General features: G+C 41.7%; 2 protein-coding genes across 3 annotated transcripts; one reads left to right on the top strand and one right to left on the bottom strand.

Annotated features, from left to right (window-relative positions):
• Positions 1–270: 270 nt before the first annotated feature.
• Positions 271–5,114, bottom strand: trmt61b (tRNA methyltransferase 61B). Of its 2 annotated transcripts, none has more exons than XM_036132842.1 (7): positions 4,257–5,114; positions 4,058–4,160; positions 3,248–3,438; positions 3,061–3,152; positions 630–832; positions 487–558; positions 271–401 (listed from the first exon to the last, which is right to left on the bottom strand). In XM_036132842.1, exons 1-7 carry the CDS (start codon positions 5,013–5,015, stop codon positions 367–369), a joined length of 1,455 nt encoding a protein of 484 aa, XP_035988735.1. In that variant the 5' UTR covers positions 5,016–5,114; the 3' UTR covers positions 271–366. The 2 variants fall into 2 exon arrangements, with proteins under 2 accessions (XP_035988735.1, XP_021171593.2); XM_021315918.2 differs by having other exon boundaries at positions 487–561; positions 4,257–5,112.
• Positions 5,115–6,624: 1,510 nt separating this feature from the next.
• On the top strand, positions 6,625–24,207 carry wdr43 (WD repeat domain 43). Its single transcript, XM_012861573.3, has 18 exons — positions 6,625–6,866; positions 8,572–8,706; positions 9,060–9,181; positions 12,279–12,399; positions 12,512–12,630; positions 15,145–15,247; positions 15,353–15,417; positions 15,724–15,883; positions 16,288–16,374; positions 16,481–16,609; positions 16,708–16,857; positions 16,998–17,084; positions 17,191–17,222; positions 17,333–17,396; positions 17,480–17,593; positions 19,889–19,958; positions 23,330–23,388; positions 23,476–24,207. Exons 1-18 carry the CDS (start codon positions 6,660–6,662, stop codon positions 23,608–23,610), a joined length of 1,959 nt encoding a protein of 652 aa, XP_012717027.2. The 5' UTR covers positions 6,625–6,659; the 3' UTR covers positions 23,611–24,207.
• Positions 24,208–24,437: the final 230 nt, after the last annotated feature.

Here is a 24,437-nt window from a genome sequence, read left to right as displayed (position 1 = left end):
AATCAGGTCATCTATTCATCATTTAAATCATCTGCCTTTCCATCCTTCCTATCTAGTTTTTGCAGGTTCTGTATATGAAGCCTGACCTCTCTGGACATTTCTAGTTAGCGTTTCTATTTTTATCTAAAACAAGGGTTTTAAAAATTAGTTGCAATCCTGCCGTTTTGTATCTGCAAAAAGTGTCATTTTGACTTGGAAAATCTGTAGGAAGCCTGTTTTTACTATATGCATTCTGAATTGAAATATTTTTGTGAACACAACAAACCCAGATGATTTGTATCAGTTTATTTTATTTCTCAGGCTCTGTGAGGTAAAAATTCAGCTCTTAAATAATCATCGGTATCCAGGGGTTTTCAGTGACCGTCGCTACTGGACAAACTTCCTCAGTTTCACCAGGAATGCTGAAAAAACAGGAGCTGATGAGTGTTCAGATCAAACACCAAAACAGAATTTGAGATGTAACCTGCGGGGGTGGGGGGGTCTAACCTGTGTGACTCATCTGTTCAGCATGAGGTCTGGCGATGTAGGGAACATCACCGAACGCTGGCCTGAAGTTGCCTTCTGAAAAAAAAAAAGAAAATTTTACATGGATAAAAGCGTTCATGTAGATGGATTTCACTTGCTCTTACCTCCATCAGCCCCATCCGACATCTCTTCTTCGCTCCTCGGATCTTCAGCCAGGTTGGGGGCTTTTCTGGTGCAGTACTGTCCGTCTTTCTGCAGGGCGGGGGCCACCACCCAGTCCCGGACTGGAACCTCGACGATGCGTTCACACAGAGCAGGGACCCCAGAACACCGGAGGCCCTCCAGCAGATCAATGACCTGTGTAATACTGTGGGTGGAGAAACTTTTAATTTAGCTCTTACTCGTATTTAAAACAACTTCAAGCTTGAGATGTTTAAGCAGAGCCTCCTGTTGGTTAATTGGTCTTAAATATGCATCTGGCATTTATTTGTCAAGCCTTCAAACTCTATAGCAACAAAATCCCTTTATTTATAAAAATAAAAAGCCAAAATTAAAATGCTAATTTAAAAAAAAAACATAAATAATTGCTTTGTAGAACCACCAGCAAGCGTTGACGTCCATTTTTCTTTCTACCATTCCTGCAGCTCATTAAGGTCATCTCAAGGTCACACCTGCAGACTTCTTGCCCGTTATGATGCCACAATTCTTCATGGTTTATTTTTATTTCTTTTTTTAGCCAGTAGGTTGTAGATTTGTTGTGGTCGGGCTCATTCTTCTGACGATCCAGTCAGAACCTGGTTTTCCTCTATAGTCCTTCGGTAAGAGGAGCTCATGATTGACTGAACCTCGAATGACTGCAAGGTGTCCAGGTCGTGTGGCTTGAAACCGACCGAATCATCATTCCTCCGCCATCGTGCTTCACAGCAGGAAGAAAGAGCTGACGCTGTTTTTTATGACTGAAGTGTCTCTGCTTTGGGATCGTATTAAAACTGTTGTTCAAGAAGTCCTTTGCTTTCATGGAGATGCAACATTGGGAACAGGGGTTGCACCGCCATGCTCTGCCCCATGGCAGCAAACTCTGGCTCTTAGAGAGGCGATCACATGATGACCATCAGTTCATCAATAGCTTTAAAGCTAGGGTCGCCGATTTTTCCGGAAGTTTGAATAACGCAGCAGCTGGCTGCTTCTATACCGAGGAGACCCTGTAGCAGCAGCAACAGCACGCCAAGTTTCTCTACAAGTTTTTTTTCCCATTTTTGGCTTCATCTTTGTTTACTGACTGTGTGCAATCTGTTGGGGACCTTTTTTGTTTTTTTTTGGTTCACTTAGGGTTATATTTAAATACTTAGAACCTCGTGAAGACCTTGTACATTTTCATCTCATCCTGATAAGTAAAAATCCTGGAACTGAGAGCATTTCCATATTAATATTACATTTTGTTTTTCGCCGTAGCGAAGCGGCCTGTTTTATAATGGATGCTTGTTTGAGAGCCGTTTCCGTCACAGCTAGTGGCACCACTTTTGTTGTTGACGCTCTCGGCACCTACTGGCTCTGTGTTCATGCTTCATTCCTGACTAGATGCAGTGGAAAAAGTACTCATACAATGTACTTAAGTAAAAGTACAAATACACAGACAAAAATTTACTCAAGTAAAAGTCAAAGTACCACATTATTATTTTACTTAAGTAAAAGTAAGAAAGTACAAGCTTTTAAAACTACTTAAGTATTAAAAGTAAAAGTACTTGCCAACCATAATACCTAACGGCTTATATAATGTCATTAAGTGTACCTATCGTATTTAGTTTTAATAAATCAGTAATGTACCATTTTAATGAGCAATGCTGCAGATAAAGCATGTTTTTATTGTGTTTACCCCCTGTGACAGTTTAGATTTAGATATTTTATTCTATGCATCAGAATTCCAGGGATCGATATCGATAGCGTTTAGCAACTTAACTTACCTCAATATGTTTTTTCAAATTTGATGGTGAATTTTTGAAAGATAGAATTTCATGCTTTCGGGGAAGGCAAAGGCGGCATTGGAATCTCCAGGAAGCGTTTTTTGACCCAAAGAAATCTTTTAAATAAGGCCATGGGTGGGGCAGGTCTTCTGGAGGATGACTATCCTTGGACTCCATTCTGGGAGTTGATTCTGCAGGTCCTGCGTACTGTGCTGCTCTTCTTGAGGGAGGGCCTAATGGTTATTTCCCGCTTTGGATAGGTTCAGCGGACTGATTCTGCTCTCGCCATTGGATACTTTCAAACTAACGAACAAATCAAAAACCGAAATGCGTCTTGGATGTAACGAGTAACGAAACGCTGTATAGAAATGTAGTGAAGTAGAAAGTACAGATACTTACTGTTAAATGTAGTGGAGTAAAAGTAGAAAGTATCCATTATTAAATCTACTTAAGTAAAGTACAGATACACGGAAATTGTACTTAAGTACAGTAACGAAGTACTTGTACTTCGATACTTCCCACCACTGACTAGATGAGTGTGTGTGGGGTGGGGGGGGATGGATCAGAACACAATGAAAAGTACCAAACCCTTTGTCTGGTGTGAAATACGACGGCTAAAAAGCGGCTCCCTCACTTTGCGAGGTAGACGGCGCACACGGCTCCAGGGTGCAGGTGTGGCAGCACGGTGGGTAAAGCCAGGTGAGGGTGGATCATGTCGAGAGCGACCTGCAACAGGAAGGAGCCCTCAGGTGAATGAGTTCGTCCATTTGTGGCAAAGGGCTGTTTAAAAAAAAAGCGCCCCGTCTAGCGCCGATACTGACCGAGTGAAATCCTCGTCCGGCGAGGAGCGACGAGGCTGTGCAGAGGTCGGCGTTGTGGAACTCCACGTTGTCGGGCCACTCCCGGCCTCGTCGCAGAGCCCACGACGTCCTCCAGCGCTCGTAGTTTCGTACAGATCTTCTGTGGTGGTCCTCCCTGACCTCCAAACTCAGCACGCAACCTTTGGAACCAACTGGGGGGGGAAACCCGGACCCTTACATGGCTGAAGGTTGAACGAGGTCCCACATTTATCGTGATCTTGATTCACATTATTCATTTAGAACAAACTTTACGTTTCTTCCAAGCATCTGCAACACGCTCACAGCTCTAAAGCTATTGCATGTTTTGTTGCATCACAACCACATATTTTAATGTATTTTAAAGAGTGATTATGACAGACCGACAAAAGTATGTTAATGGGAGAAAAAGATATCAGTTCAGTGTGCATTTGCATTCACCCTCCTAATATCACATTTTCCTGTAGAGTTGCAACAGTTTAGGGTTATGTCTCTACGTATTCTGGACAAGTAGATGTTTTAATTCTTTTAATGATGCTTTTCTTCTCTGAGAAATTTGTGGAACACCCTGCAGGTTGTGTCAATAGATTCTCCCACCTGAGAATGACGCCACCCTGTCAGTTTAGTCATTCGGCCACGTCTATAAAACTCAATAAAATACAATAAAGTTTGTGGTTGTAATGTGAAATATTCAATTTTAGTTTATTTGGAGAGAAGTGAGCACTTTTTTCTAGAAGGTTAGAAGGTTATTTTGCAACGTAAAGATTCAGGAAAGGCAAAGTGAGAGAGACAGACCTGCTCTGGACAGTAACAGGGACATTGCTCCGGACCCGGAGCCCGACTCCAGCACACAGTCCCCCTCCATGACATCCATCATCAGCAGCATGGTGGCCGCATCCTGACAACACACGGAGGCGCAGATTGAGAGGGGGTTGTCAATCAGAGGCCCTTCGACTTCCCTTGCATTTCACATCTTCGCTCACACAGAATCTACCTTAGGATAGGAAATTGCAGGCCCCCTCTTCATATACAGCACGTAGTCCTCCAGGCTTGCACGCCGGAAGAAGATGGGAACGCCCCTGCTGGTCTTCAGGAATCGGCCTGCCGGCTGCCCTACGAGGTCATCGTGCACGATGATCCCCCAGCTGCTCAGCAGCCGGGCCCCCGGCTGAAGCTGAAACATCTTCCTGAACTCCACCCGCCTTTTCTTTCTGTACTCTGCGATGAGCAGCTCTCCAAAGGTGAGTAAGCTCTCTCCATGAAGAGTGGGGCACGCCTGCCTCTCCACATGGTGAGATGCTGCAGCTTTTGGCTCCTCTGCTGCATCAGGACCAGCGTGGGTCTCCAGTTCTTCCGCTGCAGTGACTACCTCAGGTTCACGTCTCTCTGGATCCTCTTCACGCTGTTCTTGCTGCGTTTGCTCCCTCAACTGCATCACCTCTGGGCTCAGTGCGTCCTGAGGCAGCAAACTGCTGATCCTCTCCAGAGGGGACAGGGGTCGCTTCCTCCTCAACAGCAGAGCCTGCCTTTGCGTCTGCGTGGGGCTCAGTTTTAAGGAGTCTGAGCTCTGTCCATCGTTCTCATTAGATCTCACAGAAGCAGTGGAAAAAGTCCTGCTGCTGCTGCTGCTGCTGCAACTCATTTTAACGAGTCTCACAAACGCCTCTCTGTGCCTGCTGTGAGTCCGAATGGACGTGCAAGCTGTCAGCAGTCTGTGCAAATACGTACATCTGTGGGCTGCATGCACAGCCATTGCCGTCAACTCGCAGAAACTGAAGATCTGTGCCAGAAAAACAAAGATCCTCTGTGTAGTGAGACACCAGAGCACACGGAGACCTGCAGAATATTAAAGTAAACTTACACTGAAGAAGTTAGCGCCTGCTTATGACAGACAGGAGGTCACCGTTTCGAAAACACGTGTGAAACGCGTCATAAATAAGCGTCTGCAGAAGTTCTGCAATGTGGCCAGCAGATGGCGATGTTTATTAAAATCCTATTTACATTTTTAAAACGGTTACTCGTTTAAAAGATTAATTATTTAATATTCTAGATTTCTAAAACACGAAATGAATCGTACCAAAACAGAACAAAGCAAAATGTTATTTTAATCAAGAGATCAACCAAAGCGCCATATTTTAGGTGGCATTTTTGCACAGATGTTTCAAAGTGTTTTAGCATCATCAGCTAAGTCTCTTCTGTTTCACATGATTAGACGGTAAAAAGATAGATAATGTAATAAAGTGTGTGCACCAAACTTAAAGCTTCAGTCGAAGCACTGTTAACCCGACTCTCACCCGACATTCAGGTTTATCATCCTTTTGTAAATAATAATACGAAAATTATATATACAGTTGGGCCGAAACCTTTTTCTTATTATCTGTTTGTGTGCCAACTGTCAGAATGACAAGGGAAATAATGGAGATTATTTAGCTCTCTTAAAGTTCAGAAGTCTGTATGCAGTTTCTTTGTGTTACCCCTTTTAAACTACACGACCTGAGTAAAAGGTTTTGGGAATTGTCACAGAAGATTCACACAACTGTTTACTGGAAAATTAGCCCATTCCTCCTGGCAAAGCAGGGTGTACCGAGTCAGTTTTTTTGGCTGTCTTGCTCACACAAACCTTTACGAAGCGTCCAATCAATTTTCTATCGGACTGAGAGCTTTGTCAAGGCCATTCTAAAACAATGATTCTGTTGTCCATAGTCATTGTGGACTTAAAAACTAATTTGACAAAATGGTTAGGATCATTGTCCATTTGGACACCTCCCACTCTGATATCTTGAATCCATTAGCTATATATGCTTATTTGTGCAGGGTTGCAGGTGTCTGGTGGCTTCTCTCTTTTTTTAACCTGTATATCTAACAATATTCATTTTGGCCGAACGTTATCAGACCACATGTCTTCAAAAAGAAAAATATTTTCTTTCTTTTCTCAGTTCTGTCATTAGATGCCGCTTTCCATGGTCGACTCCTCATTATTTACGTATTTCATAACAACATGAAAAGGGCATAAGGATGTGTATTTGTCTTTGCATTTTGGATAATAATATAATAATAACTATACTAATAAAAACACTAACATATATTGGTTTTCAGTTTACTTCCATGTCGGAAAAATCCAAAGACTTTGTAATTTGTAAGCAAATCTTGAGCCTGTGTTGGCTGGAAACTACCATTTCCAAGCATACTGTTATGAAGATGAACGTGCCACTAACAATATGGCGGACGTGCTTACGTGCCACTTTTTTTTTTTCTGTGGGCGGAACCCTTAGGGCTACTCGTTGTCCAGAAGCAGCCAATGAGATATCAGCTCCACTGACGCGTTAATGCGCATGTCCTGTGACGCCCGCACGTGGTTTGTGTAAGCACGTAGCAGACGCAAAGCAGCCCTGCAGAAATGGCGGCGGACGGGGTTAGCCTCTCGCTGCAGCTCCCATGCGTTTTTTCACCCAAATCGCGACAGTATTTAGCCGTGTGTGCCCAGGATGGCAGACTTCGCGTCTGGAACACGGACAGTAAAACCCTTCACCAAGAATTCGTGCCTTCAGCCCATTTAAGCGCCACCTGTACGTGCATAGCTTGGGGACCATGCCGGACGGTGAAGGTAGGAGAGCCCGCTGCTAGCTGCTGCAGCTAGTCAGGCCTGAGCGACTTAAACGGGTGTTTTCCATCGCGTGAAACCATTAAAGAAGTCACTTTGTTGGAGAAAAGTGAATACAAAGAAGGAGGGTTGACCTCACTGTTATTCCGGACTGTTTATATAACGTAGTTGGAGCAGGGGAGCTTCACGCTGACTAGCTGCGCAAACGCACATGTCACCCCACATGGTGGATTGAAAAACATGGAAAGCGTCCTGCGGTGCTATTTTTATGGTTAATCTGCCTTTTAAAACCCCTCAGACTAAAACTACCATCCTTTTTTTTATTACGTAATTTGGTTTCATGTTGTTAATTTGTGTAAAAGCCTTTTTGAGTTAGCACGACACGCTTATAAAGCGTGTGTGGGGGGGCATTATAGCTCAAATCTGCATCTGGACGCTTTCAAATGTCACACTGAAGTTTTGAAGCTCCGATGAATGTCAACACATTAACATAAAGTTGTTCCTGTTAATGATAAATGCTTGGAATCTAACTAAAGCTGTAAAAAAAAAAAAGGCTCCCAATCCAGAAAAGACTAAAGTGGTTATAGTCGTGTAAACCTTGCACGTGTATATAGGCTTTCAACACTACAGGTTAAATTATTTGAAATGTTTATGCTAAACACTTGTTTTATATAAAAACAAGTTTTAATTCAAATGTAAAAGAAATGTCAGTTACCTGCGTAACTAAACTAGTATTATGTCTAATTAGAATTTGGATTTATAACATCACTGGATATATAGAGATATATTAAATATAGGGAAGGTTCATGGATGTATTAAGAAGGCTCTGGGACGCAGTAGAGAGGCTGAGAAGGAGGCAGGGGATCCTGTGAGGCGATGCCTGACCATAAGCAGCACTTTCCAGAAACTCCTTTATGACTGTAAATTCAGGGTCTTTAATTTGATCTTTCTTAACAAAGCTAGAGAGCTAGAGTTTGACTGTGGAACAGATTGGCCTATTTGCCAAGATCTTTTTGTAACCACTTGTTGCCACACGTACAGACACATATTTTTTATTTTTTTTTAGATCCTGGAGAAATATGGTTTAAGTTTGTACCTCTTAGCAGTTTAGTACTAAGTAAAAAAGCTAAATTTCACAGAAAAGTTGATTTTAAATTACACCCAATTTCCATTGATTTTGGTTCTGATCCCAGTTTGCACCAGATGACTCTCATGAAATATGGCTGATTCTAGACCCCCTGATGAAATCACAACCTCCCAGCATTAAATACTATCTAATAGTTACATAGATGGATGAAAGAGGCAAAATGGCCAGATCACAGATTTATTTTTTCCCCCATGCATGTAAGGTTTGTTGTGCAATAAGAAAAAGAAAAAAACAGATTGCTAAAACTACCTAAATGGGATTAAATGGGTAGATTTCACAACATAAAAAAAAACTTTGAAATGTGCGATGAACCAGAGAGATGACATGACATCCAGTAACATTATCCAAACCAACTGTGATAACGATGAGTGTTGGTTGACAGAATATTTGACGTTTATCTTGGTCAGGTGTCTTTGGTACCGCAGCCTTTAAATAATCATTTAGGATTTCTTTTTTGGTGTAAGATTAGAACCAAGGGAGCAGTATTGAGTATCTGATAATTTAAAAACAAGTTGCTGTCAGTAAGAAGGAATCTATTAATTTTTGCAAATGTGCTTTCAGGAGGGTCCACAGAGGAAGAAGAGGAAATCCGAGGTGGGTCATGTGGAGGAGAAGGCAGATCTGTTGGCTATGGGCACAGCCGCTGGAACTGTCCTCATCTACAGCACAGCCAAGGGGGCGCTCCACTGTACTCTGGTAAGTTCAGAAAACTAAACCGTTGGGTTAAAATCTTATGGGCTAGAATATCAACATAAAGTTTAACCCAAGGGGTTTTAATGTCGGACTTTGCATAATGCTCCCTGAAATGCTCCACCAGCTGACTTTTTTTTCTTATCCATGTCGTCAAAACACAATCTATAAAAAGATAAATGGAAAGAAGCTCTGCTTGGTGAATAAAAGGAATTTTTAGACATGGAAGTAAACTGAAAAAAATGGCTCCCAAAGTGAATCAATCCCCGATTTCTCTAAATTGACTTAATGAGTTGAAGCTTCCTCTAAAACCCTTCTCTGAGGTTAATTGATTAATGCATAACTTTTGTCCCTGGCAGGATGGAGGTCACAGTGGAGGAGTGAACTGTGTCCACTGGCATCCTGAAGACAGCTTATTATACAGCGGCTCAGACGACACAAACATCGTAGAGTGGGACCTGCAGACAGGGAAGACACGGAGGTCAGTGGCTGCTTTTCCTTTAGAGATGCAGTAGGCAGACAGGGGACAGGAGAGCTGACTAGGCAAAGAAGATGTGCTCAAATCAGATTATGTTATGGAGCAGTAACAATAGGTTTATATGCTGCTACGTCAGCGCAAAGTCTGTCCTTCTAGATTGCATTTTGACTATTTTCAACGTAACAGTTCTTAGTGTGTAAACAATGTTATACACTTTAACTTTTCCTCTCAGCTCAAGTTTCTTCAGATGCTTTTTTTTTATATGCACAACCTTCCACTCTGAATTTACTAGTCTCAATATTCTGATGTTATGGTATAGACCAGAGGCTGACGTTTTTTCAGGTATCCCGTGAGATGGGAGTCAACATTAGTAAAGATCACGTGATTGGGACGGTACAGGATTAAATATCAACAGGAGCAGAAGCAAATCAATAGGAGGTACAATAAACTAGGACCAAAGCCAAAAAGTAAAATAGAAAATAAAAAATGTATGATCACCGCCACCATTTTGTATTTTTTTCCCCGAGAAACCTAAAGTATAATGCAAGTCAAAAGAACTACACGACCCAAAAGCCGACAGTGCTTCCGATCTATGTTTTCCACCCGCACTCAAAAAACAGTATTGGGGTGAACAACAGCTAGTGGTGAACTCGACCTGGAAAAGTTGGATTTGCATCACAAAGACAGAACTAAGGACTTGTCTATTAAATTTACAGAGCGACTGGAAAGTTGCAAGTATTAACAAACTTGATCAGAGTTAAATGTCACGCTGTTAACATTCAGTTCCCTGCTTGTCTTACGTGGACTTATTATCCAAGAATGCTTTTAATATTCGATGAATGTATTGGGTTCTGATGGTAAACCCTAATTAGTTTGTGGATATTTTCTTGCAGATGGACAAATACTAATATGCTTGAATGATATTCAACTTTTTCTTTTACTAAACTGAGTTTTTGAACCATGGAGGTACATTATTTAAATTGTAAAAGTAATGCCTTTATGCACTTTTGTTAATTGAGTATAGAACTCTTGCTAGGTCCATTTTTCTTTAGTTTCAGCTATTTGAAACATAAAAGTAACTTCATTGTTCATAGGAAACAATTACTTAATAAATTAGTAAAAGGCAACATTGTACATTTTGTTTATTCAACTAAGATGGGCATGGTCTGTTTCCTTGTTTTTTACTTTTATTATTATTCCTTTTACTTTAACTAGCCTTTACTACACCTAAGAACAGAAACTTAACTGACCCTTCATAGAAATTCAGGTTTAATGTATTGTCAGAAAACTTAATGAAGACAACAAGAATGGGAGTGGCGCAGGAGCGGGAGTCATTCTGAATGGGAGCCGGAGTAATTTTACCAGGAGTGGGATGGGACAGGACCTAATTTTTTACTCTGGCTCGGGATTGGGACGGGACACAAGTTTTTTTTTCTGTGGGAGTGGGATGGGACAGGAGTGAAAATCCACTCCCGTGTCAACCTGTAGTATAGACTTTGATTTAGGCTGTGATGCCGCTGATGTTTTCATGCGGCATGCTACAGCTTTGCAACTTGCATTCTCTGCAGGTTGAGTCCAGCTGTGGCCAAACAGAGACTAAACAAGAGCCTTAATTCTTTGGATAGATGTGCTGAGCTGTGCAGCCCAACCTTTTCTCCCAAAACTCCTCCAATCAGAACAGCTCAGTTCCTCCTTGTTTTCACCCTGACCTTTAGAAAATGGATATTGAGATCTTTTTGATTAATCTGAAGCTGTGTGTCTGGGCAGTCCCAGTTAACTTCTGAAAATATTTGGCACATTAAATCGGCCTAAAGGCAGAGCTGGGGAAACGTAAAAGTGTAATATTTTGACATTCTTTGGAAAGAAACGATGAGATAACGTCAGGAAAATTAGAGCGAGTTGTTCATGAAGCATGTTCCACATTGAGTAGTAAAGGGGGGTCTAAAGATGCATTTTCACTGCAGGAACTAGGGTAGGAGCCCATTTCCTGGGTAAACCCGAATATCTTGGGTTTTCATTTCCTGCAACCTTTGTAGAAAGAGGAAGTAAATTCTTCAATCAAAGAACCATTTATGTTCTGAGGCACAAATAAAAACACCCCAAATCTCATTGAAAAGTACCAAAAAGAGGCCGCTGCTGCTGTGTGGCAATATTCTACGTCTGCAATGTTTAGTCATAAACTTAAAGGGATTTTTAGTTCAGTTTAAGTGTAACCACGGTGGTACAAATGCAAGTCAACAGTAAAAAGCGCCTTTGCATGGAGTTTTTTTGTGATTTTTATACTAGTGAACCGATCTATTTGCTGTAACAAAACAACTTTTATACTCCTTTTATGAAATGTATTTTTGTGACGGGGGGTGTCTCTGCTGCATTCAGCAGCTAAACAAAAGCATTGATCAAGTATTTTCTTAACTGGACATAATAATAAATAAAAAAAACAGGACTGGTTTGGACCTCAGTGGAAACGGCTAGGGGTACATAAGGTTCCGGGATAATAAGTGGGAGAAATGGGGGAAGTAAGTGGGTTCCTTTTTACATTGGAACCAATACAGTAGCAGTACCTGGAAATCAGTACTGGTACTCAACGGTACCTATTTTGGGTACTTTTGTGTGTTTATGTGGTAATAAATGTTAGTTTAATAATAAAATTAATATCAATAATTTATTTCTTAAAATCTAAACTTATTTGGATCTACAAATTAACCTTATGAAATTATTTAGGAATTTTAATACCAAAACCATAGTTATCAGAGGCAGCGAGTGAATGAGTGACTGAAGCTGTGTGTGAATCTATTTCAGGGAATTATTTTAGTGCAACAGTTGCAGAGAAAAAAAGACTACATTAAAAACATTTTATCCTGGTTTTTAATTCAGGGGAGATACATTTGCAATGTGGAAAAGGAGTGGCTCTCCTCTCTGCTCTCTTTCTAATCGCAATTTTGTCAATTTTGTACACTTGAACCCCAAATGTTTACAAATTTTGTGCAGTCTGACCCTGCTGTGTGTGTTTGAGGAGAGGAGAATATTATGAAGCTTGACTGCTGCTGAGATGTTTGGGGCTCATTAATAAACCCGCTCCCTGTTTTCTCTGTCGTCTCAGTAAGTGGAAAGCGGACCGTGCAGCAGTCACCAGTTTATGTGTGAGCCCCGACGGGAAACTGCTGCTCTCAGCCGGACACGTGATCAAGATGTGGGATTTGGAGACCAAGGAGGTTTACAGGGTGAGTCTCCTCATTCAAAAGGTTTAATGTTATTTGTGAAGCGAGCGTAGCGGGGAGTTTTTTACGTTTCTGTCTTTTTGGTGATCTGTACTGTGGGCTCTCCTCTCTGCAGAGATTCACAGGCCACTCCACGGCTGTGACGACCCTGCGCTTTGCCACCACACGGCCTCCCGACAGCAACGGCCTTTACTTCCTCTCAGGAGCGGCACACGATCGACTCCTCAGTGTTTGGTGAGTTCATGACAGCCAAGACTTGCATTCAGATTATGTTGGTAGATGTTCAGTAAATTTCAGACTAGCCCAACAGACTAGGGTGTAGGGCTGTGCATAAAAATCGATATAAAGATTAATATCGATATTTTTAAAAACGATTTAATATCGATATTCTGGCTTTCAATATCGATATACCTCCCAACCTCTAGGGGGCGTTTTTTTTTTTTTTTTTTTTTTTTTTTTTTTTTTTTTTTTTTTTTTTTTTTTTTTTTTTCCAGTGTCCTGTCTAGCAATATGGCAATAGGAATTGATGTCTCAATGCCAGATAGAGCTCGACAGATTTTGCTTTTACAAGTGGAGCAAACGGCTTTCGCCATAGTGCTCCACTTGATTTATGCTTGTAAATAGCTTTATTATGATTCCTGCAAGGAGAATTTCAAATTATATGGACATGACAATGGGAGAGTAAAGGAAGAACAAAAAGTGAAAGAAAAGAAAAAAAAGAGTAGAGGTGAAAGAAAGAGGAGATAAAAGGGAGAGAATGATAAAACCTTCTCCGTCTGCTCCATCACCTGGAAAGAGACACAAAAAGAACAGCACAACCAACAGACATAAAGCAACAGATACACTCGAATAACACCTAGATGCCATTGCTAAATCATATATATTATTATGTAAGCTGACATGTGTAATGTGATATTTGAAAAAAGAAAGTGAAAGAACATAAATAAATAAATTACAAGATTACTGTATATAAGTGAACACTTAATACCTGGGACCCAGCACCTGTGGGAGATGTGAAAGTGCACTAGTTTAGGTGAACATTATCCAGAAATAGCTTGATAGTGATTGTGGAGAACCGAAGACCCTAGGGGGCGTTATTACAGCGCAACCATTACAGTTCACAGCGAAGGAGAGCGAGTGAGACGAATTTGTGGAACGGCCGACAGGATTTTAGAAGCTCCTTTGTCCCTAAAATCAGATGTTTGGGCACATTTTTGGTTTCTGTGACACGTTAAATGCATTGAAGCAAATGCACTTTATTTTCCTGTTAATATGTCTGTGATCAATAAATAGAACATAAACATAATATTTGGCTGATTTTGGTGATTGAATCACTGAGCATTAATTCAAAGTAATAAATATCGATATTGGAATCAAATCAAGCTGAGCTATGTATCGAGAATCGTATCGTATCGTGAGCTGTGTATCGAGAATCGTATCGAATCGGCTCATCCTAGATGATACCCAGCCCTACTAGGGTGTCTGCACAATACCACCACATTATAATCCATGATGGTTGGAAAATATTAGTTTTTTTTATCGTAAGATGACTTTAGAATAACAAACTGCTTTAATTTAAACATCAATTTTAAGCTGAAGTTCAGGAACTCATCTGACATGCCGGGTCACATTGTAGCCCCATCCATCTCAAAATACTTAAACGTCACTACGGCTCGCTCACTAGATGTGGTAAACCAGTACCTCCTGGGAACTAGAAAGATCTAATCCTCATCACTGGCCGTCTTCACAAGACCTTTAAATGATCAGGAGCAACTCTTATCACTCTCATGGGGCAAGTCTAACATTTACGTATGGTAACATGCTTCAAAACACAGAATCTGATCAGAAAGCAATGACAGCGGGAAGCAATTGTTTCTCCTTGAAGACAAACTTGCTTGGAAGTGCAACTTTTTGTGTTTTGTGTCAAACATCTGTGGCAGGTCAGCATCCAGCAGAGATTGCCTACATGCGTCTCTGTTGCTTTTCTGTAACTGCAGCAGCAGAGTGTATGGAGATAATATCTGCAGCTCTCCACACCAAAGCAATGCGACAATGGGATTGCTCTTGTGTGGAAGAGGTGCATGCACATTCTTTAAATTTAGCAAAAATTATGTCAAATGTTAGTGCTGGTTTATGCGGCATGAATAAAAGTTGAAAGTAAAAATTTGATGGTTGAGCTCCTTTCACATTACCTGATCCAGACCTAAATCAGTGGGTTTTCTGCTGTTTGTATTGCACAAATGTTTGTGCTTAACTTAATTTTAAAGCTATTACAGGACGACAGAAAATATACATCCTGTTGTATGACCTTAATACACTAATACTGTTCATTTATGGCACAGTAAATTTGTCAATATGCAAATTCTGCCTTGCTGTACATGGCCTATTGTTTAGCTTACCTGCAAAGGATTGCTTTTTAGTTTTTAAGAAGTTAATAGAACCCCAATACTTGTATTTGTCTTTTGTTTTTACGCGGATGCAACAATCAGTGATGTTGGTGATTAGGGTCTTCCTTTAAACCTCTGATATTAACTAATGATGACAGAACTGAGCATAAAGCAGGTTTAGCTGCGTATTGAGCCCAGTCCATATGAAATCTGATCCAACCTGGGAGCTTTTAAAGGTCAAAGAGTAAAACGTTCATAGAAAGGTTTTACCACCTGCTGTTTAATGGGATAAAGCTACAGGTTGGTATGTTTTTAAAACTACTTAAATTGGTAAATTGCTTCTGGCTTGTGTGTCGTCCAGGCAAGTACGGGAAGACGGAAAAGACAAAAACTCGGTGGTGTCCTTCACTTTGACAGATGAACCCCAACACATCGACCTCATCACATCCGGCAGCAAGGAAGAGGTCAGAGCGGCGCCTTAATGTCACCCTAGTGATGCGTCTGCAACAAACTGTGGTGTTGTGTTTTCTGTCCGTGCCCGACTGGCATGTTTTCTTTGTTCCCTGCAGGCAGTGAGGCTGGCAGTGGTTTGTAAGGACGGGCAGCTGCATCTGTTTGAGCACTTTTTAAATGGGTAAGCCCTGCTTCCTTCAGGGAAGCTCCTTCAGAGAGGCCCGCTGGATGTGTTTGAAGCCACACGTGGCACAGAGCTGGTGTAATTTAAATTATGAACGGCGCCTTCAAACTCAGCACATCTCAATCTGGCCAGGTGTCGTTATAAAATATATGACCAGTCTGCTTCAGGGAAAAGTTGTGCAGCAGCATCGGTCGGGTGGATATAAAAAAAATTCAAGGGCGATCTAAAGTATCGTATTTTAGCAGATTTGGGTTGCAGGTAGTTCTAGTGTTTGCATAAAACTGACATAAAATGTCCACACAGGCCTTGTAAGAAGCCGCTGTCACCGTCGTGTTCGGTGCAGATGTCCGACGCGAAGGATTCCCCGATGCCGATCCCGCTGCTGGCGGCGGCACTCGGAGCTGATCCGCGGGGCGTGATGCTCGCGTACGGCAACCATCTTCAGCCCGTGATGGAGAAAGTGGTGAGTGGATGTTTGCGTCTTAAACCTTTCCAAATCATATTACTACTCCATGTTGGTAAAGGAACTCCAGATAGTATGTCTTGGGAACTGTGGCCTTCATTTAGAAATCATTTTAGAGTTCCTCCATGGCATAAATTCCACTTTTGTGTGGATACGTTTTTTTTCATTGATTCTAAACTTTCACAGTTTGAACCTTTCTTTACTTACCTGTAGAAAATCCTCCTACATGTTCATCCGGATAATGGTTTACATGGGGATAACCTTGCAGGGTTAATAGAAATTAAAGTCACTGTTTTAGGAAGATAAAACAGTGACTGATGAGAAATTAGAGTCCTGCCGTTGTCACAATTACTCGAGTTTAACTTTTTGCTAAAACTGCTGCTGTCTTTCCTCCACCTTCGCAGGAGGTCAACACGGCAGAGAGGCATGTATGTTTGACCCGAGACGTTCGGACCAACCTGTCCCTCTCCATGGAGACCACGGTCTCTAAGGTAACCAGGCTTCATTGATGCATTCAGGTTTTTAACTGCAGGAAGCAAAACCTCTGCAGCAGATCTTCCGTTACGTTGCATAATCTGTTAAATCCAACGCTTCCAGGTGAAAACTCCAATTGTCAACGCCAAGAGTAAAGTTTTGGTTCCAGGACTGCCGGGTCACACGGCTCCACTAAAGGCGGCGGCGCCGCAGGGAACAGAAAAGAGGAAAAAAGATGCAGACACCAAGGAGGTAGGATGTTCACCACAGACGTGATTGTAGCCATCTCCTTCTACCTCAGAACATCGTTGGTGGTACACTTACCTGCATCAATGCATGTTCGTTACCAGATGTCCATAGCTGAGCGGCTCGGTGAAATAGACCTTGAAGCAGTTTCCGACCAGAAAGGAGCTCCTAAAGTGGCGGCCTCGCTGCAGACGGACAACTTTGCAGTTCTGCTGATGCAGGGTCTGGAGAGCAACGACACCGACATCCTAAATGTAAGTTCCCCTTCAAAGCTCTGGGCTCAAATGAACTAAAAATAAAGAGGGCTTAAACAGTCATTAGTATTTTAACCTTAATTATGGGGCACTAAGAGTGGAGCATGCTCATTTAAACAACTTTTTTTTTTTTCTTGCAGAAAGTTTTCCAGACTCGCAAAGAGGCGTTAATAAAAAAGACAGTAGCTCGATTGCCTCTCCCTGCTGTTATACCTTTGGTTGAAGAGGTGAGAGGAACGATAAAGCTTTTTTTTTTTTTAAACTATAGAGACATAAGCCTGCCCAGATTTCTCCTCAGTGGTAGCAGTTACTCATCCTCTGTGTCTTTCACAGCTAACAAAGAGGCTGCAGGGGCACCCTTTAACGTAAGTTCAGGAAGTTTTGATTTTACTGCACTTCTTTACTGCCTTGTCCCGTTCATAACAAAGTCAAGGTCCCGTTGTTAGACATGACGTGCGTTTGTTCTTTCCTGCAGGGCGTGTCTGATGGTACGGTGGCTCAAGGTCGTCCTCATGCACCACACATCATACCTGGCATCGGTGAGTCCACCTCATCCTCCTCAGGTTCTTTTATCGTACCCATCTAAAGCCTGCAGCCATTAACTCCCTCTCCTCTGATGCAGCTGCCAGACCTGGTCACCCAGCTGGGAGTCCTTTATCACATGATCGAGAGCAGAGTGAAGATGTTCCACAAGCTCACAAAGCTGCACGGGAAGCTTCATCTTCTAACGACCCAAGTAGGTGGCATCTCTAGGCCCTCTTTGTTTTCGTTTAATCTAAAAGAAAAGCATTGGTTAAGTCAAGGGGTTCGGGTTGCCACCATGCTAAAATTTCTAACGCGATAAAGATGCAAAGAAAAACTTTCAATATCAATTTTGATACCGCACCAAACGGTTTTGAAGGCAGCGGATTATTTTCTGGTTAAGAGCAAAAGATGATTACCTTATTTTTTGGACTACAAGTCACACATTTTTTCATAGTTTGGCCAATCCTGCGACTTAAATTCAGGTGTGACCTGTATATTAAATTTAAAAGGTAATTCATTTTGACCGGGATGAACCAAGGAGTAAACATTACCCTCTATAGCCACAAGAGGGCTCTCTAGGCTTGCTTCTGTACCACTTAGGAATTAGTTGAAACATTAACTCATAGAGAACAGAGACAGAACACATGTTTGTATGTTGTTTCACTGTTTCAGTAAGCATTCACGCAAGGTAGCGTGGTGCAGCTCAAAGGGTCCAGACCACAGCAGAACCCTGTTACTGGGCTCTCCGTGAAGCTAATAACAGCTAGCGTTAGCTTACAGGTCTGTTGTCCAGGCGGTTTACAGCTTCGCTGATGCATGTGAGCTTTATGTTGCTCTGAAAAATCTGTGTCGTACTGTTAGCTTAGCACTTAGCACTGTTAGGCTCACGGTTTAATCTAGGCTTAATTTCCTCTAAACACTTTTGTGTTTATCTTGCCATAAGAGGGTCAGTGCTTTTGTTTTTGCCTGGTTGTTCTCCACATGTTAGCAGAGTTTAGAACATCCAGCATCAGATAATCATAGCGAAGCTTCAGGGAGCAGAGTGGTGAGCCTCTGTTATTGCAGCGCTGCTGACGCAGGGATTTGGGCAAATGTGAATGGGAGAGAAGCAAATTAATATTTTTGAGTAATACATTTTTTTTTTAGTATTGATTCTACTGAGACATTGATTATTTCAACAACCTTACTATTTGAAACGTGCTAGGTATGTTCTAATATGCATGTTTAATCTAAATTATGATTATTTTGCTCTTTCTTTGCACATCTGCAGTTTGACAAAGTTTTTATATCTTTATAGCTAAACCTTACAAGAACACCGACTGCAGAATATAAACCTTATTTCTCTGAATGATTTGGTAAAATTTCAGTATTTTGTTAGGTAGTCATGCCTCTGATGGTTACATCACTAAGTAACTTTAATTAGAGTTTTTTTTATCATGAATTGCTCCTTCCCCTGCCATTTTGTTTGAATAAGGTCAAGACGTTGAGAAATCGTGTCCTGGTCAATTTATGATGATTTATGACGATATTCCAGCAATCATTCTGCCGACATGGTTAAACTTGGAACAGCTTGCGTTTCTGGGTTAGTTATCTAATGGTTGGTTAATACCACCTGTATTTATCTGCAGGTCTAAAGAAAGGTCGGAAGCACCCATTGGCTTTTTCTAGCAGATTCAGATTTCCGGTTGTCGTTCAGGTCTAACCTTGTTCTTATTATGACCAATTACAATTTCTTTTTATTTTGCTTGTTTTTTAAGGACTAAGACATAAAAAAATAATGCAGATTATTTGATGGAAGTAACAGTTTAATATGCAACAGAATATAAAGAATTACAGGATTATCCCCGTTTATGTATCGGTCTATTTTGTCTTAACTTTATCTGATTTTCACTAAACTCAAGCGAATCGATGTACGTGCTGTTTGAAGATGTTTATAGATAGAAAAGGATGAAAGTTTCTTACCTATGGCCATCACTGATGGAGACTAGGTGATCCCCCAAAATGTAGTGTTTTTATTATCACCCACACCCTTTTTGTAAAAAAAACAAAAACAAAAAACAAATAGCTAAAAATCGAAAATGTCAAAATCCTGAGCTCTAAATTTCAGATATAATCAGTTAATTGAAGCATCAAGCTGTTTTCCATGTGGTCGCAGCTCAAATTAGAGAGAATAATCCAATTAGCATTTCTATTAGTGTTTCTGCAAACTTTATTTGCTTGGTTGTAATTAACAAATTTAGGCAAAATATGAGGTGGGTGAAATCATGTAAAACTCAACATGCAGAACATCCCATTGTTCTGTTTCTGGAATCAACAAAAAAGTTTCTACTTGGTTTTTGTGCATCAGAATGACTTTAGATCCTCAGATGGTTAACCCCCCCCCCCCCCCCCCCCTCTGAGTAGTAATGTCTGGCTGGTTTGCAGCTGGCATTCATTAAATAAATGCTTTCAAAGCTGAAATGACTCAACTGTTGCTCTGTACCGTCATCTCTCATTTCTCCACTAGGTGGCAGCAAACGACAGCAGCGCCTTGGTGTCAGAAGTTGACCATACAGCTAAGCTGGTGTATGAAGAGGGTGAGTGTTTGCTTCCAGCTGTTTACCTTTAAAACCTTTTGTTCCTGCACAGCTCTCTCTCATCCAGACCCTCGGTTCAGCACCTCAGAGGATTCCAATTAAAACAATTTTTATCGTCTGTTGCAAGTCTCTGAACTTTCATTATCTTGTAGCTGACTTAAAGACCACAGTGTCGCCCGTCAAGCAGTCGCTCTCGGCACGCAAACGTGACTCCTGTTGCCTGGCAACCTGACCGTCCGCGTTCAGATTGTCCCCTTTGAACAAGTCCGCGCTCTGTTGCCTCTCATTCCAGTACTGTATGAAGCGCTTTATTGAACCAGGTTTAGGGATGGAAAAATTAGCTGTGCTGAAATGATTAACCTGCACCTTGAGTTCCCCCACCCCCCCCCCCTGCCGGTGGTCCGGGATTTCAACAAAAAAGCTAATGAAAGAAGCTGATGAGCAGGAAGAGGAAGTTTCTGTCTCCTTTGTATCAGTACTGTGTGGATGCTGCTGCTGCTGCACTGAGTTATTATGAGTTCTGACAGGAAGCCTCCAGCTTCCCTGACTGCTCAATCAAAGTTTGCTCCGTGAACTCGGTCGCTATGGTTTTTCAAATCCCCTTCAAAACTGAACTGGATATAAAAATCTTAATTATCATGTAGATAAAATTGCTTCAATTAAAAATAACCTGATTGTGTGCAATTCAACAAATAAGTAAAAGCAGTTTCCTCCAGGGATCCAGAAAAGCTCAAATGTCTGCCCCCGCTCCCCAGACACACTTATGCCACCACCAGCCTTTAGCACGACGCGTCTCTTAAAAGTCCTGTAGAAAGATCTTAGAAAGATGATGTTTTCCGCACAGGAATCATGCAAAGCAGGAACACTTAAAGAAAAAGTAAGGGGGCAAAAAGCTAACCCAACTTCAATAGAAAGACCCCAAGTGCAATGTGCAGACCTCTTCCAGCAGCGTTTGTCACAAACTGTTTTAAAGTTCAGAAAATGTTCCTTAAAAAAAGGAAATGTCAAATCAATTTTCATGCAAGCAATTTTTCCCGGCGTAGAAACTGTCACCTTCTGATCTATCAACCACCGTAGCCAGCTCTGTTATTGGGTTTTAGGCGTACTGATCTCTGAAGGTTTTACAGGAAAGTGATGGGTTCTTCATTCCACTACCAGCATACGTGGCTAAAAAAGCAAAGCAAATTTAGATGGAATCTTTAATTTCTGTGAATAGGCCGTTTCTTGACATTATGAAATCCGAGTCAAAAAGATTTAGGGAGTCCTACTTAGCCTCATTTTGCTTGTAAATTTAAATCAATCCCATAAATGGTGATTACTATAAATGTGCAAAATGTCTGCTGTAAGATAAGAGTTTAAGACTAAAATCTGAAGGGTAGCCTGCAACAGGACTGTTCTGTTTGGATCAGTGGCCTCAGCCCAGCATCTCATCCAAGAAGGACGTCTGTATTGGATACAGTACTGGATCAGATTGGCCTCCCTACTTGATTCATAAGACATTTGGCTCCCAAGTGCTCCGTGAATCTGACTTTAAAATTTCCCCACTTTTTCTTTAAGTTTGTAGGAACTCTGGACGGAGCTATTTACTGATTCTTTAGATTAAGGCTACTTCAGGGTTGAATTTGAGGCGAAACACTGGACTGTACCAAACCAGAACATGGAAAAATATTTATTTGTAGATTTTATTCCCTGTCCTGTCAGCTATGTAATTGATGAATGTAGGTTTAGAAACAAGCTGCTCCCCCCAGTGACCTGGTTTTATGAAGGAGACCCTTGTTACCATCATATCAACTTCATCAGGATATACTTTTAGCCAGAGCGGTTTCTGTGTTATTACACAGGTACTAGCTAGGATGTTGCCTTTTATTCTGTGGCTTTTTACTAACAAGAATTCTCTTTTCGTGTCCCTCCAACTGTTTTGTCCATCTTTCAGACGGTTGAAATAGTGCGTTTAGCCTCCAGACTGATTGTGTAGCCAGCCATTTTTTTTTTAAGCTCTGCGATAAAGCCGTCCATCTCATGGTTTGGCCAACCGTCTGTCCACTCATTCAACCGCCCGTTAGTGTTGGTTGTCCAACTGGCCGTCGCTTCGTCCCATTGGCCGTTAATCTGGGACATCTGTGCATCGGGTCAGCCAGCCAGCCATCCATCCATCAGCACAGGACATCGGCCGGTTCTGCAGTCTTCTGGGGCCGCCGTCCACCCATTTGCTAATTAGTCCGATCAGCTTTTCATTTGGGTATGTGTCCATTTTCTTAGTTGTCCCTTCAACCGTACACCGCTTTTCTATTTTTATGCAGGTCCTGTATTTATTTAGTAATTGCTGATTCAGCCGTCTGTCCGTTCTTCTGGGACATCCGTCTGATGGTTTCTTTAGACGCTCTGCTGGGACGTCTGTCCCTTTAGCCAGCCAGGCGTTGGTCAATCCTCTATCAATAGACAGTTGTTTCGTTTTTAAATATCAGAAGTATCTTCTGGTAGTACGTTTTATTTATTGGAACCAATTGGACAAAAATGAAAGGACAACTCTTTATATTTTAGTCTGGAAAAGTATTGTTTTTTTATCACGGGAAATGTTAAAGGAACCATGAGAATTGTAACTTTTTTATTTTTTATTTTTAATAAACCGAATTTCTGAAAGTGAGTTGCCGAAAGAATCAGAACGCTTGTCATGTTTTCTGTCATGTTGGGTCACTTCATTAAGAACAGTTTGCATCATCGTGTTTTCCAGGGCGCCCATTTTTCCAGAATAAGGAAGCTGAAACGTGTTACTGGACTGAAACTCACGATGATGAAAACCGCCTCCTTGCCGTCTTGTAACTGTAAATGTTTGTTGGGCTCTAAAGAAGCAGAATACTCAGCATCATTGTGCCATCAGTGCAGATTACATCCCAATATATCGCAAATATATTGTCATTGCGATATCATTGTGGTCATTATTCCGTCACTAAGGACCGGTTGGATTGCATAAATGTTGGGCTTAAATAATCCAGGCGTTATGCATGTTTCATGTTGACCTGCTAGCCTGACATTTAGCCAGTTGGACAGAGTCTCACCAGGTACAAATGGCCATAAAAGTCTGATTGGAGGAAACGCAGATGAGAGAGAAAGGAAATAAGACAATAGGCTGAAATCACAGCTGATGGTCATCACACGGTTATACCCAGCGCAAAGTTTTCTAATATTGTGCAGCCCCATCTCTCCATAGTCTGTACCTTCATAACCAAATGGCCTCGGCTGTATTGAAATCGAAACGCAAACAGCCTGAATAAACCTCCACTACCCCTTTCTGCTGAGATCCAGCTGGTTTCTGGGCACACGGGATTAAAGCCATTCAGCTCATTCACTTTCCCCTGTTTGCCCTTTTGCAGAGTCATCTGACGAAGACGACGTCTCTGTTGACGAAGCTCTTCCCGGTGAAGACTCTGATGTAAGTTGGACCGAGTGATCAACGTTCTTGTCCCTTTAATAGATCTTTGGATCATCACTGACTTTTTCTTTTTTTGTTCTTTCTCAGCACTGGGAAGAAGAGGAGGCAATGCAGGAGGAGGAAGACGACGACGAACAAGACGAGGATCCCGACAGAAGAACAGAACCCAAAGCAAACGGAGACGAGGACATGGAGCACGAAAACGAGAGCGAAGAAGAATGAGAATGTGACGATTTCAAGGACCTGAAAGAGTTATATATATAAACTGTTGTTTTATTTTCAAGCTTTTTGATTTTATTGTCAGAAAAAAAAAGTGGTTTTACAAAAATCAAGGGACGCATCTCAGTGGCAGCCCTCCCCTGCTTCTCCACGACTGCATCTCCAGCTCGTGGTTCTTTTCACTGACTGAGAAACATTCAGCGAAACTACAGCTGATGCAAATCCTCGACTCTTCCGGGCCCGCCTGCATCCCGGCTCCACATCCGACCATCACAGGAGAGCTCGGCTTGTCTCTGCATTCCACAATGTGTCCTTTAATTAGTCAAATATTAGCATCTATCTTTGTTCATAGTAATAATAGTCACTCTGATTGGTTTAATTTAACTCTAGAGCTAACATTTCAAACTCAGCACCGGCGTGGAGCCAGGATGGAGACTAGCCTCCGCCTAGGTGTTGTACAGGATTCAGGAGGTGGGACTGCAGGCCGAGAGCGTTCGCCGTGGTCCTTCACAGTGTAAATCTATATGTACAGTGAAGTGTTTGTACGAGCTCTTCCCTCTACACAAATCTTTGGGATTAAAGAAACTTCTGTAAAGTCTCCTGAATGCAGTTCCTTCACTTATTGAAAAGGCTCTTACTGCTATATCCCGTCTAAAAGATGTTTGTTTAGTATCTGGATCTCTCCGCTGTCTTCGGCCCCATCGGCGCTTGGCAGGAGCCAGACCTACTGAAGCCCGCTGGGACCGTTGCCCCCAGGTGAATGAATAAGTTTTCAGAATGACTTCGAGGTCGTGCACATCTTTCAGAGGTGTGGCCGAGCAGCTGGTGAA

The sequence above is a fragment of the Fundulus heteroclitus genome, unplaced genomic scaffold, assembly GCF_011125445.2.
Source record: "Fundulus heteroclitus isolate FHET01 unplaced genomic scaffold, MU-UCD_Fhet_4.1 scaffold_55, whole genome shotgun sequence".
Taxonomy (NCBI): domain Eukaryota; kingdom Metazoa; phylum Chordata; class Actinopteri; order Cyprinodontiformes; family Fundulidae; genus Fundulus; species Fundulus heteroclitus.
This window is presented reverse-complemented; position numbering and strand designations above follow the sequence as displayed.

Bases quoted from the DNA above. Each gene is read 5' to 3' on its own strand.
- wdr43 (XM_012861573.3), top strand. From the start codon at position 6,660: ATGGCGGCGGACGGGGTTAGCCTCTCGCTGCAGCTCCCATGCGTTTTT. The intron at 6,867-8,571 runs GTAGGAGAGCCC...ATGTGCTTTCAG, and splicing joins GACCATGCCGGACGGTGAAG to GAGGGTCCACAGAGGAAGAA. The intron at 17,085-17,190 runs GTGAGAGGAACG...TGTCTTTCACAG, and splicing joins TTATACCTTTGGTTGAAGAG to CTAACAAAGAGGCTGCAGGG.
- trmt61b (XM_021315918.2), bottom strand. From the start codon at position 5,015: ATGGCTGTGCATGCAGCCCACAGATGTACGTATTTGCACAGACTGCTG. The intron at 833-3,060 runs GTGAGGGAGCCG...CTCCACCCACAG, and splicing joins TGCGCCGTCTACCTCGCAAA to TATTACACAGGTCATTGATC. The intron at 402-486 runs GTTAGACCCCCC...CTGTTTTTTCAG, and splicing joins TGAACAGATGAGTCACACAG to CATTCCTGGTGAAACTGAGG.